The 12,923-nt window shown below is 51.8% G+C and overlaps 1 protein-coding gene across 1 annotated transcript in view; it reads right to left on the bottom strand.

Annotated features, from left to right (window-relative positions):
• TRERF1 (transcriptional regulating factor 1) overlaps positions 1–12,923 on the bottom strand; it is a 212,641-nt gene that overhangs the window by 17,195 nt on the left and 182,523 nt on the right. The window contains exons 10-15 of the mRNA XM_014532964.1: positions 12,880–12,923; positions 11,913–11,979; positions 10,739–10,878; positions 9,667–9,770; positions 8,358–8,433; positions 1,003–1,091 (exon numbers count right to left, since the gene is read on the bottom strand). Coding sequence (XP_014388450.1) covers positions 1,003–1,091; positions 8,358–8,433; positions 9,667–9,770; positions 10,739–10,878; positions 11,913–11,979; positions 12,880–12,923 — 520 coding nt within the window. The remainder of the gene's footprint in view (positions 1–1,002; positions 1,092–8,357; positions 8,434–9,666; positions 9,771–10,738; positions 10,879–11,912; positions 11,980–12,879) is intronic.

Genomic DNA, 12,923 nt, shown 5'->3' with positions numbered 1-12,923 from the left:
CACTCAATGTGTCTCTCTCACATCGATGTTTCTCTCTCTCTCCCCATCCTCTTCTCCCTTCCACACGCTCTCTAAAGATCAATGGAAAAAATATCCTTGGGTGAGGAAAAAAAAAAAAAAGGAATGAAGCCTAGGGCAGGTGACTCAAGATCAGAGCAGGGAGCTGGCGCAGAGAATGTGGTGGCCTCCAGGGCAGGGAGCCGGGAGTGATACAGATCTGGAGACAGGCCAGCTGGACAGAAAGTCCACCTATTCAGATCTCCGTCCATCAAGGCCCTCAATCAAGGACATGTACCCAGCTCACCCCTGGTACCACTGGCCCAGCTCGGATCCAGGGGAGCTGTCACCTGTGACCCCGTTCTCTGTGGACCTGAACACCTTTATGAGCACGTAATGAACATGCTCCGTCACTCAGCGATCCACTTAGAGTCATTTTAACTTCTAGCCTAAACCACCTCTGAGCCAAGTAAGGCCGATTAGGTTTGCCACCTGCTGCATAAAGTGCTACCGCGGCTACTAGTACGTGCAAGAGTTCCATTTTGCTGTGAAGTGCTGTATATATATGTAAAGCATCATTTTTACTATTACTGTCATTATGATTAGGGGCCCAACACCAGAAACTACTGGTTGCGGGGAGGGCACATCTCCCTTCTCCAATTTCCCAGAAAAAAAATTCTGTCAGAAACATGACAGAGTCGTCAAATGCCCATGAAATAAATTATGTTAATTGTGACTCAGAGGCCCCAGTTCTATTTATTCCAATAAGAATGCATAAATGACACATTTTTATGAAGATATAAATAAACCCCCATCACTCTCAAATAGTCTATGTCCCCCCCTCCCCCTCCCCCGGGACACTGGGGCCATGCCACCCTTCCCCAGCCAGGGGTGGAAGACACCCTTAGAAGAGCATGAGGCCAGGAACCAAATCCTTCTACATATTTTTCCATGGACAATTACACAATTCGGTTTCAAGTGAGCAACAGGAAAGGGCATGCTTACCATCTTCTGTACAAAAATAAAGTCTTTGCTGCAAGTGGCTAGTGCTTTGTTAAACAGTTTTCTTTCTAGGGAGGTCCACTTGTCCGAACCTACGACAAAACACACGCTTCGTTAGGAATGGCTCACAGCTCTCCCCACTTCGCCGTCCCAGCTTCACGGGTCTCCCCACCTTAGTGGCTGGTTCGCTTAGTTAAGGTACGGAACGAAACTGTTCAACAAATAACAGACTATCCATCAAACTCCTTTCTGAACAAAAAGCCAGTGCAGTGTAAGGGCCGGTCTTAGCTGTGGCCTTGATCTTACCACATTACTGACCCTGAGACTCACTTCTGTTACCAACAAATGGGGAATAATTCTAATTGTCCCCACTTTCAGGATATTTATGAAGGTTAAAGACAATGCACAGAGTGACTAGGTTAGGAACTGGGAAACAGTGCGCGCTCGACACCTTTTAGCTCCGGGTTTTATATCGTGATGATGTTCACGAGTGCAGGCATTCCCGTAGCAAGTGCTCCTTGCAATGTGGTGGACTCAGCAGTCTCCACCCCCCGGAGGGTCACAGTCCAGGGGGGAGGCAAACCAGGAAGCCACTGCACGCAAGGTGATGACCGCAGTGAGGAAGGTAGAAGTCAGGTGCCAGTGGGGCGCCAAGGAGGAGCACGCGCTCAGGTGAGGGCCGGGGCACCCGAGTGGAGTTTCCAAGGACACAGAAGCAAGTCGGGCAAGGAGATGGAAGGGAATTCCGGGGAGAGGAAGTGTGTGTGCAAAGCCAGAGGCAAGCAACGAGAGGATGCATTTCATTCCTTCCTTCATCTACCCATCCACTCAAGAGATGCTTATTAGGTGTTTACTACATGTAAGAAGCTGTGCTGGGGGAAAAAGCTAACATTTCTAAAATGCTTACGATGTGCCAGGTTCTAAGTACTTCACAGAAATTAGTCATTTGGTTCTACCAACAACCAATATGGGTATTACCAATACCCATCGTACAGCTGAGGAAATGGAGGGGTTCGAGGAATAAGCAGCAATCCAGTGTGCTTCAACTATAGGGCTGCAGCAGAGGGAGAGCAGATGATGCTGGGGGAGTGGGACCAGTTCCTGATAGACCTGCAGACCAACGAGGAAGAGGCCCCGTGAGGCTGGGCTGGTGCATCTGTCTTGCTGGCTAAACTTGACATTCATGTCTATTTCCTCCCTAAAGGAGAAAGCAGCATATGCAGATGGTTGTAGAGAATGGTGCTGGGCTCTTTGGGGCAAGACATAAAGCCTATTTCTAGGGGCTTTGCAGAAAATCAGCCTCATTCTTCAGGTTGTTTGAAGTCTCCTATCTCTAATTCTTTGGATGGTACGTGGATGCGTTTTTGACATTCCTCTACTTCTCGAAGCTGTAATTCCCCAAACCATGCTATTTTTCCTCCCAACCAGGACAAGCCCAAGGTTTCCACTTTGCTATGGTTGACTGATGGGGCTGAAGTACAGGAAACCTGAGTTGCTTCTTCGCTTGGAAGATTCAGCCAAAATTAGTGAATCCGGTGAAACCACTCTGGGCAGGCAGGGGTTGACGATCCTGGAGTCCGTGACTTAGTGATGTACACTCAGATTTCTGGAATAAACACCCCTCCGTGTGGGGCCTCAGGCCAAGAGCTCTGAGTCCTGACTCAGAATATGCTCTCCAGAGCTGGGCTGGTTCAACCCCCGGAGAAATCAGGGCCATCAACGGACTTGGTTGATTTCTTTACTTCTAGAAGGAAAGCAGTTTTCTGATTCATCCTCAGCAGAAGACATGAGGTTCTGGAGGCCGGGGCACCCCCGGCTGTGAGAGCCACCGCACAGAGAGGAGAGGCAGGCGGGTGGAGAAGCACTGCAGGAGTGGGCGTGAGCGGAGGAGGGTGGCGGGATTTGGGCCCTGGAGCAGGCCCATCGCCATTCCTCAAATTCTGTCCAACATTCCAGGCCTTGGGGTCCCAGCTCCCGTATGCACCCCCCCTCCCCCCTCCCGGGGCAGAGATGGAAAGGCAGAAAGGATGAACCAGCAATGTAGAGGACCAACCGAAGAGGAGTCATGGATCCTCTCAGGTGTCCATCAAAATAGAGAGAGCTCAGAGCAATGACGGTGGAAGAGGATCATGACGGGGACGTGTCACAGCAGCCGAGTCCCAGGGAAGTTTCTAAAGAGGCGGATGTGCTGCCCGGCTGTAGGCCCAGGGTCTGTGCAGCTCTGGGTTGCATCTCAGATGGGGAACCAGGGGACATTCTGTTGATGAAAACCCCTAACTAGGTCAACGAGGATCCTTCCCACGGTCAGCCAGACGGTACATTTCCCAAGTCTGAGTCCAGCTAAGACCTGGTGAGACACGAGCAGGGCCACCCAGCCTGCCTTGGCCAGCGCCCTCTCCGGTGGATACGCTCCTCCAGCCCACGCGGGGCTCACACCTGGTTACTGCCCACGCAGCCGTGTTAAGTTCCCAGGTCTGTCTGTCTCCTTGTGAGAAGCCTGCCCCTTCGTGTCCCCAAATGGCTCGCCAGCTGCAACCCTACACAGGGGAGGGGACTTCCGGGACCATCTGCTACGGAGGATCCTCAAGCCTCGTGCGACTCCTTGTGGTGCTAGAGCTGCTGCCCTGTGGCGGGGTCTTCAGTCTTCCCCATCTCAGAGTGTTCACTCCGCACCCAGGCCCTGGGCTGGAAGTCTGCCCTCTCACGCCGTCCTCGGTCACCCTCCCATTCCCAGGCTGCAGCGGTGGGGGCAGGGAGCACGCGCTCAGAGCAGACAGCTGTGAATCGACAGGCAGAGGCCTCCTGGTCACGGGATCCGCACCAGGGCTGAGAATCCACCCCTGGGCGGCCGGACTGAATTTCCAGGTTAGAGCCTGTTACACAAATATAACACCTGAATGCGTGCTCCCCAAATAATGTCGCTGCTGTGACACAAAGGGGTGACTTTCATCAGGAGACCAGAGGCGGTGGACCTGGTTCTGCCACTCACTCCTTCTGTGACCCCAGGCAAGTTTCCTTAACGTCTCCGAGTCTGTTTCCTCTCTTGTGACATGGGGATCGGGACAGGCGCTCTGTGACTGACAGCATTTGGTCCCGAGGAAAATGTTGGACACCTTCACTGGCTTGTAGCGATGGGACACACGCTGTCTCCTGTGACCCTTGCATGAGCGGCACTCAGGAAGACAGCGGGGCTTGGCCAGTGTTCCCTGCTCTGCGTATGAATGAACAACAGCCTTCCTCCTGGCCGCCCGTAACTCCCAGCCTTCCACTCCCTGCCCCGGATCGCCAAGGAGAAGCTCAGGCATCGCTCGTCCCTGCAGTCTCTGTTCTGACAGAGGAGCGCTTCCCTCATTCTCTGACAAGGTTTTCTAAGCCAGCCCTGCTTGGTTGGACTGTGCATCTTGGACAAAGTCCAACAGGAAATGCAAAAGCGAGGCAGGGGGCCGCCTCAAATCCTCCGCTGGCCTTCCTCTCAGATCCCCGCTGTCCACGCAGCAGGCACACAGTGAGGGGCTGACAGCCCCCAGCGCTCATTTGTTCTACCTGAGATTCCTGGCTCTCGGGCTATTATCAGCAGGGGCCCCTAACAAGACGATTAAGGCTAATTACAAAGAGCCTAATTAACTGGAGGAAACTGGCGCTGGAACAGTATCCAGAGGAAAAATGTTCTGAGTGTGCGTTGCCGGGAGACAGGCTCTGGACCGAGGCTAAATTTGGGGCAATCCATAGCAATTCCCAGCGATTGAAGGGACACGGAGAGGAGAAGTCTGGGCACGGCATCTTTCAAGAGGGCCTTCCTGTCTTCCTTTCAAGATGAACAACTTTTACTGACACTGTTATTAGAGTTATGTAAGGAAGATATTCATTGTAGAAAAGGGCTGTTTTTACACCAGATTTTCACTTCCGCGAGAGGTTTTCCATCGTGTGTGGAGGCTGAATAACTGTTTAGGGGTGCAGGGTGAAGCGGCTGCTCCCACATTCCCTCCGGAGGCACGCGGAGGGAGGCCTCAATCCGATTCCAGAACTCGAGCTTGTCCACTAGCCCAGTTCTTTACAAGGGCTGGGTAAGGCAGAGAGAGAGGAACGGTTGTCACCTCCTGCCCTTCAGGGGCCCACTCTGCAGCTAGAGACATGTGTGAGGAATGCCTGGAAAGTGACATCTCAGCTGTGTTTCTTGAAAAGTATTCTCTTGAGTATGTCATTCTGTCTCCTCATTAAACTGGGGCAGCTTCCCGGACAGGGGGCAGGCTTCCCCCCGCCGATGGGTGTTTATTTCCTCTGGGCCTCCCTCCTCTCTGAGCCAGGTCAGGCTTCAGGACCCAGTGACCAGCGGGGCTGTGGTGGGAGCCGAGAGTGGCTTCTGTTGAACCCTGGCCAAGAAGCCGAGGGCCAGTTCTGACACCCCCTCCACTCCACACCCACCTGCAGGAATGGCCAGTTCAATGGAAAGCCAAGGACGCTGCGGGCTCTCTAATTGTAACCAGGCGTCTTCCCACCCTGACCCACCAGGCTCACGCCTTCCCCACCTAATCCATCTGCGGCTGGGGAGCCACTGCCAACAATTGCTACCCAACCTGGGTGGAGGGCGCCGAGAGCCGCTGCAATCGAACTTCCCTCCGAGGATCTCCACAGGGTTCCTCTGGCCCCGGCACGCAGCCCCCAGACCTGGGCGAGCTGCCCACCCACACCGGTGTCTCCCCTGAGCCCCTGCATCAGTCACTCTTTCCTTTTCTTACTGAATTTCTTGGGCTGGGGTGTGAAAGGGGAGGCCATGAGTCAAGTAAGAGAAATGATTTCCACAGGCTTGTGTCTCTGTCTATCTCCCCCAAATGTACAGCTTCCCTCCCTGAGCGGACTCTCTGCCTTCCCTCCAGGGCACAGGCAGCCTGGGAGATCTGCCGTAGCCACCTCTCAGGACACCTGGGAGAACGGGAGTCAGGGTGGGGACACTGGCCACAGCCACAGAGACAGAAGCCAAAGGACACCCAGGAGATGGTGTCCCAGTGAGGAAGGGAGCTGACAACAGTCCCACCGGAGAGCAGCCCCATGGGGCTTGGCACAGAGGCCAACGCAGGGGGGCCACAGGGGTGGGATTACCCAGCAGCCGGAGCCACACAAGGAGGGGGCAGGGAGGGAGTGGCTGGGAGCTGGGCATGTGAGGGGTAAGTCCTGAGGCCTCCCCTGTGGCTTGGAAGGGAAATGTTAAGGGAATGGAGTCAGGTCAGACTTTACAGACCAGTGACCTCTGCCCTTTTTGCTCATAATTCTAGAAGGTTCCATGGGGGTCCAGTCTGGGTCACTTCTTGGAGAAGGCAAAGGACGGGCGGACGTTGATGAGCACTCTTTTCTCGGGGACACACAGCTGGCAAGATACCAGCCCTTCATACCGCAGCTCCACCTCTCTTGCCTCCAAGGGGAGAAATGATTCCAGGAAGAAACGGGGTCCTTCCCGGTCTGCTTGTGGGCTGGGGCAGGGGCTGGGTAAAGGTTAGCTGGGAACCCCCAACCCCAACAGATCGATTCATTTCAGCAGCGTGTAGGGCCCTCTCATTTCAAAGTTCTTGGTATTATCTTAGCATTTTTGTTTTGTTTGGGGTGGAGGGTGGCTTCTAGTCCCCAGCTTTCTAACCTTTTTGATGTCATGTCACACATAAAAAATAACAATGTTTGCTTGGCACAGTGGGAAGAACTGGAGGGGATGAGGGTCTCAGGTGAGGCTGTTCACAGCTGGAGCTGACCAGCCTGGGGGCACGGCCACCCAGGCACCTGCGGGCCCAGAGCAGCTGCATCTCCCAGCGGATGGCTCAGAAGCTCCTTCTCATCAACCAACCGTCTCACCTGCCATGCAAAGAAGCTGAGGCTCCAGGAGGCTGGACAGCCTGTCAGGGTCTAATGGGCAGCAGCGGACACTCGGAATTAGGAGAGGATTACACTGTTTCAGTGGCAGATTAGGGAGAACGCCCACATCTTCCTACCCGCTCTCGGGCAGACACCCAGCAGGAAATGATGGAGACAATATTAAGAGACTGCTGGTTAGGCCACTGGTTCAATGATGGCTTTCTGATCCCTTGTGTCTATTTTGTCCCTGGCCCAGTTCCAGCGGTGGCCTGTGTGCTGGGCTTGCTGTGCTCAGGTGAGCGGCTTCTGAGGCCTCTCTACCCTGAGATGACAGGCAGGAAGGCCAACGCATGAGAGGAGCAGGTGAAGTGAGGCAAATGGTGGTGGCGACAGGATGCTCACTGGGAGCTCCAGTATTTGAAAAGCAGCTCTTACCGCAGGCCTACCTGGCCATCTGGACCAAGGACTGGAAAAGGTATTCTGAGGTCCCCAAACCCACTAATGTACTTAGCATCTACCTATGCAGGGTCTGCCCAGGGCACCAAGGAAACAAACAAATGATGAATAATCAAGGGGCACTGGAGGGTCCAGCCTCCTCTGAAAGACAGAACCCAGGCAGGTTTGTCGGGACCCTCAGAATGGATGGGTTTACAAATTAATGGGAATAAAATGCTGACTCGTGTCATCTCTTAGGCTCCCCAAACTGTTTCCTTCTCTGTCATGATGCTCACTCCATTCAGCGCTCAAAGGTGCTTTCTCCCTCCCTCTTATTGGTGATGCCACCGGTAATCTAACCCTCAGGAGACACACTCACGTGTATGTATATTATGTTTTGTTTACATATGCATATATGCACCATTTCTCCTGCTCTCAGTGCAACCCGTTGTTTAATAACTGCCTCCATCTCAGACGCTACACTGCACGAGGTAGGAATCTGACTATGTCTGTCTTAGTCACTGTTTCATCTTAGCATAGTCCTTGTACACAGTAAGTGCTCAATACGTAACTGTTAGATAAATGAATAGTAATTGCCTCTAGAACATGCCAGGCATCCGGGCTATATATATTCTATCTTGAATCTTTACAAAACACTGCAAGAGATGGAGCATAAGCCCCATTTTACAGGAGAGAAAATGAAGGCTGCAGAGGCCAAGGGTGCAAGTAAGATCTGAACGCACATCTACTGACTCCAGAGTAGAGGGGCTGCTGCCTGTTGCTGCCTCTGTGCTGTATCCCACACGTCCCTTTCCCCAGACGCTCAGGGCTCCCTGCCACATGCGCAGGCGCGGTCCGCTATTGCCTTGCTCCTGGCACACCCACAAGGGGCAGGAGCCCAGACAGACAAACACTCAGCAGTGCCCAACACACACGGCTGCCCCATCAGCTACCCCAGGAAGCCTTGAGATCAAAAGCGCTGATTAGGACTGAACCACGCTATCTACCATTAAAAAGGCAACAACCAAACACGCAAACAGCCCACTCGCAGGAAGCAAGGGGGCGCGGGGCTGCGGGCGACCTACCGGCATAGTGGTAATTGGCTAAAGGATGACATTTTAACCTGACTGGCTTCCGCAGCAGCAGCATTTCCAGAGCAGCCTGTAGACCCGTGGGAGAGAAAAGGCGAGAGTCAGTAATGGGTCTGTGTCCTGAGGAGACCATCTGCCTAAGGGGGCAAAGGGACCGGCACTGCAGAGGGTGGGGTTGAGGGCACTAGAAGGCAAACCAGAGGGAGACCCCCTAATCGGGAGTTCCTTTCTGGTCAGCACCCCACAGGGCTCGCCACTCTAACCATCCCCCAGCCCATGCCTGCAACCAGCTGGTCAGGCCTGAGACCCCAACCCCCCTTGTTGGTGAGGGCCCAGCCTCAGAGAGATGGTGGGGCCCCCTCTAAAAGGAGGCTGAGTATCTGGGGAAAGAGTCTGAGGAAGTGAGTGGGTGATTTGAAACTGTTTTTGCAGAAAAATCATATTTCATTACAACTAAACATCAGCAGCTGTATTAGTGATAACTGTACTAGACAGTGTCCTCCCAGAGAACCTAGCTACATACATCCTTTCAAATCTGTCTCCTTTAGCCTCGCTGACTTTTTAAGAAAAACGCTGCAGGCGGAGTTGAGCAGTGCATGGTTGACGGGCAGAGCAAGATCCAGCGTCCTGGTACTCCAAGTGTGGTCCACACACCAGCAACACGGGCATAGCTGGGAGCTGGTGGCAAAGGCCCCACCTCCAGAACTTTGGAATAAAAACCTGCACTTTAACCAGGTTCCCTGAGTGACTCATGTGCATGCTAAAAGTTCGAGAAGTGCTGCTCCTCAATACTAATCTGAAAGGGTTAAGGAAAGTTCCCCAACCTTCTAAAAAACCCCTGAAGGGTATCAATAACCTCACGAGAAGGGAGCATTAGGGCATTTGCTTACTTTCAGATTTTCTTGAAATAAAACAGCAGGAAGCTAGATCTGGTACAAAAATCATGTATTTACTGAAGAGGAAACTAAGGTTAGTGTTTGAATGGCCTCGCCTGGAGTCCAGGTTGAGCGGGCAAATGGTCAGCTCTGATTCTGGAGAGATGGCACCAAAGTTCTGGTTTGACCAAAGAACTGTGTCAAAGGTGCGAGAATATGCAAACACTCCATTTTGGTTAAGAGGGGTTTTCCTACAGGCTTTTAAATCCTGACTTACTGAGATAAGAAACAGGAGGTTCGCCGATGGGACATCATCTCATGAATTAGTTGTACGGTACATGGGACAACCCAGAAATTTGGGAAAATACTTTTCAGAATCCTGGCATGAAGAATATGAACTGTGAAGACGACTTTTCGTGGCTCCTTACCATCACATCACCTTTGGCCTCAAAGAGACAGTGCAAAGCAAATTCAGAATTGGTCCCTCCACCTGGCAACGCACTTGAACAGCACAAATTCAGGAGATTCTCCACTGTGGGGAACAAGAGGCCACTGCATCAGAGAGCTCAGTACCATGGAAAACCACACAGGTCCGGGAGCCAGAGACCCTGTGAGAGAATCAAGCCTTCCTGCTCACTTCTTCCCACATGACAACATAGTGGAACATCGTTTCTCGAACTTAATTCTTTCCGGAAGACTGTTCGAAAACCGATGTGTTGGAAAACCGAATCATCTTTTCCCACTGGAAATAATGCTAATTGAATTAATATGTTCCAGACCCCCAAATGATTCCGCTTTAACCTTTCTTATAGACAGTACATATCTAATGTACTGTTTAATTTATAAATAAACACGTCTTTTCTTAAATTTATAGAACCATCCCCTACTAGCCTTAAACAAATTTTTCATATATCATTGCCTTGGAAATGCTATCACCAAATAACTGCTTTTCCTTTATCCAATCAACAACAGTTTTTCTACGTATTCACTTGCCTGTGATTGTTTTGTGAACACTTTCCCACCCTTAGCAACTCCTTTCTTAAAAAAATATATTTTTATTGATTTCAGAGATGAAGGGAGAGGGAGCTAGAAACATCAATGATGAAAGAGAATCATTGATTGGCTGCCTCCTGCACGCCCCCTACTGGGGATTGAGCCTGCAAGGCAGGCATGTGCCCTTGACCAGAATCACACTCGGGACCCTTCAGTCCCAGCAGGCCGATGCTCTATCCATTGAGCCAAACTGGCTAGGGCAACATTAGCATTCTTGATGGCCTCTTTATGTTTTAAAATTGTGATTTCACCAGCAACAAAAGCATTCTCTCCTTTGTTTGTTGCCTGAAGGGTGCTTTTTGTTATGTTGAAGTATCAGCATGAAAGGGTTGTCAGGTCAAAAACTGAAGTTTTGGTCGACAAGGGAGACATTTTTACAGGAATATCTTGGTCGAGAACCGAACTGTTTGAGATGGGAGACGTTCGAGAACCGAGGTTCGACTGTACCTCTTTGCTGGAAGTCATGGTTTTCCAGCTCTGGCCAGGGCTTCCAGACCAATGTGGCCTTGTGTGTGTCCTGGGCCACGGCAGAGACATCCTGCAGTTCTGGGATCTCTGCTTGGAATCTCAAGCCAATGTTGATGCGCCTTTAATGACAAGAAAAACAACAGTGTGGTCTTCAATTAGAGGCCAAGGGCAACTGTTAGGAACTTTAAAAAGAAGGAAACCAGTTCCTTCTGCAAGAAGAATGCAGGGGCATTTCCTAAGTGTGACCCTAGATTCCAGGCATGGCCCTTTCACTGGGATAAGGGACAGCTTTAAGATTGGGGGCGATGCTGCGGGAAGCAAGGGAGAAGTCAGCTGGGCTTCATCTCTCTCTATGACTGAGAGATGGAGGGTGCTAAGTCCAAGGGAACAGCTGCCAAGAACATATGGATACCATTCAACCAGGAGAAATGGGACAGATACAAAGTGCTTATTTCATTTTTTTATCTCTTTCAGGTCACTCTCACATAAACCATCTATCTCATCTGAAACTATCGAAGTTCTGTGACATAATCAAGGCAGTGAAAAATATTCCCATTTAATGAATGAGTTAACTAAAGCCTACAAAGGTTAATTTGATTAAGATCAAGTAGCACAATGGGGCTGGAACTCAGGTTTTCTGATTCCCGACTCAATCTACCCCCCACTCCACCTCAGGGCCTCTCTTCTGTGCTCCTCCATGCAAATAACCATCCTTTCTTTCCACCCACGACTCAACAAGCCCATCCGGAGGGCTGGCCAAGAATCTTAGGGAGGGGATGGGCGAAGCAAGGACATTTGGAAGAAGCCTCGTAGAGAGCTGGGCACCCGGAGAGAGAGATGCGTCAGTGTCACTGGAGATGTGGAAGCATCTGACCACAGCCCCAATGGCCCATGGAGCCAGAGATGGGGATGCTAGGTTCTCTGAATCCAGGGCTTCAGGCTTTACTCTCCACTTAGTCTTTGGCAAAGGCCTTGAAACACGCAATTACAGAGAAACAACAGTACTCGAGAAATAATCAGGATCCTCCAATTTCTACAACCTCTCCCTCAGTGGCCACGCCCACCCCAGACGTATGAACTCCATTTCTCAGAGCTCCTCCTCCCTTTCCTCAGCTGAGGCTCCTGTGCTACAGAATAATTGGCTTTTCCTTACGGTTCAACATCAACGGTCTGCTCTCCAGGCCCGGGGGTGACTGTCACATTGCTGCCATCGATGCTGTCTGAAGCACAAAAACCAGAGTCACTGGTCAATAGGGGAAGGGCACTCAAGAAACTGGAGCAAATAACAGTTACCTACGCAGTCACAGCAGAGCCCTCCTACCCCGCCCATGCCAGTTCCTCCCAGTGGCCTCCAGGGAGCTGAACACAGTGTGGTGCTAACTGGCTTAGGGTAACCATTCCCACACAGGGGAAGGGAAGGCGGCTGCCTGCCGCACTCTGGTCTGCTAAGCTGTGTGTTTCTATGAAACTATTCTTGCTCCAGAAAGAGATCCTGGCCACGGGTCCCTCCATCTTTTTTTTTTTTTTTTTTAAATCTTTATTGTTTAAAGTATTACATGTCTTCTCCCCACCCCCAACCCCCATTGACCCCCGTCTAGCCAGCCCCTGCCCCAGGCCTTCCTCACCCTATTGTCTGTGTCCAAGGATTATGCATCTATGCACACAAGTTGTTTGGTTGATCTCTTCCCTCCCACTCACCCACCCCGCCCTCCCTCTGAGATTCCCTCCTGCTAAAACGTGGAGGCCTGGTCTTGCAGAGCATACCTGGTCCTATTTAGGCATCTTAGCACATTTATTTGGGGCGTCTCCCTGGATTCTCCAGGGCACCCTCTGATTTAGTGTACACACACATCACCTGTTTCCTTAGCCCACAGAGGCTGCCATTATCACCCCCTTGCGTTTGCCCCTGGCTAGACCAGGATCCCCTGCGGGTAAGCATTCCACGCTTTTGCAAATAGTATTTCTAGCAACCAGCACCGTGCCCGGGCCGCGGAGGAGACGCGCCACAGAAGTCGGTGGTGCAAAGAGACCAGGACAGAAAAGTGAGACCCCCCAGAGCAATGCCCAGCACAGACGGGGCGAAACCCCCGGGGTCCCTGAGGGGCGCAGGGGTGACTCACTGGAGCGACACAGCAGCACGCGCGGCGTGGGCGTCAGGGGCGTG

The sequence above is a fragment of the Myotis brandtii genome, unplaced genomic scaffold, assembly GCF_000412655.1.
Source record: "Myotis brandtii unplaced genomic scaffold, ASM41265v1 scaffold929, whole genome shotgun sequence".
Taxonomy (NCBI): Eukaryota; Metazoa; Chordata; class Mammalia; order Chiroptera; family Vespertilionidae; genus Myotis; species Myotis brandtii.
Note: the sequence above shows the minus strand (reverse complement) of the source record. Positions and strands in the feature narration are given on the sequence as shown.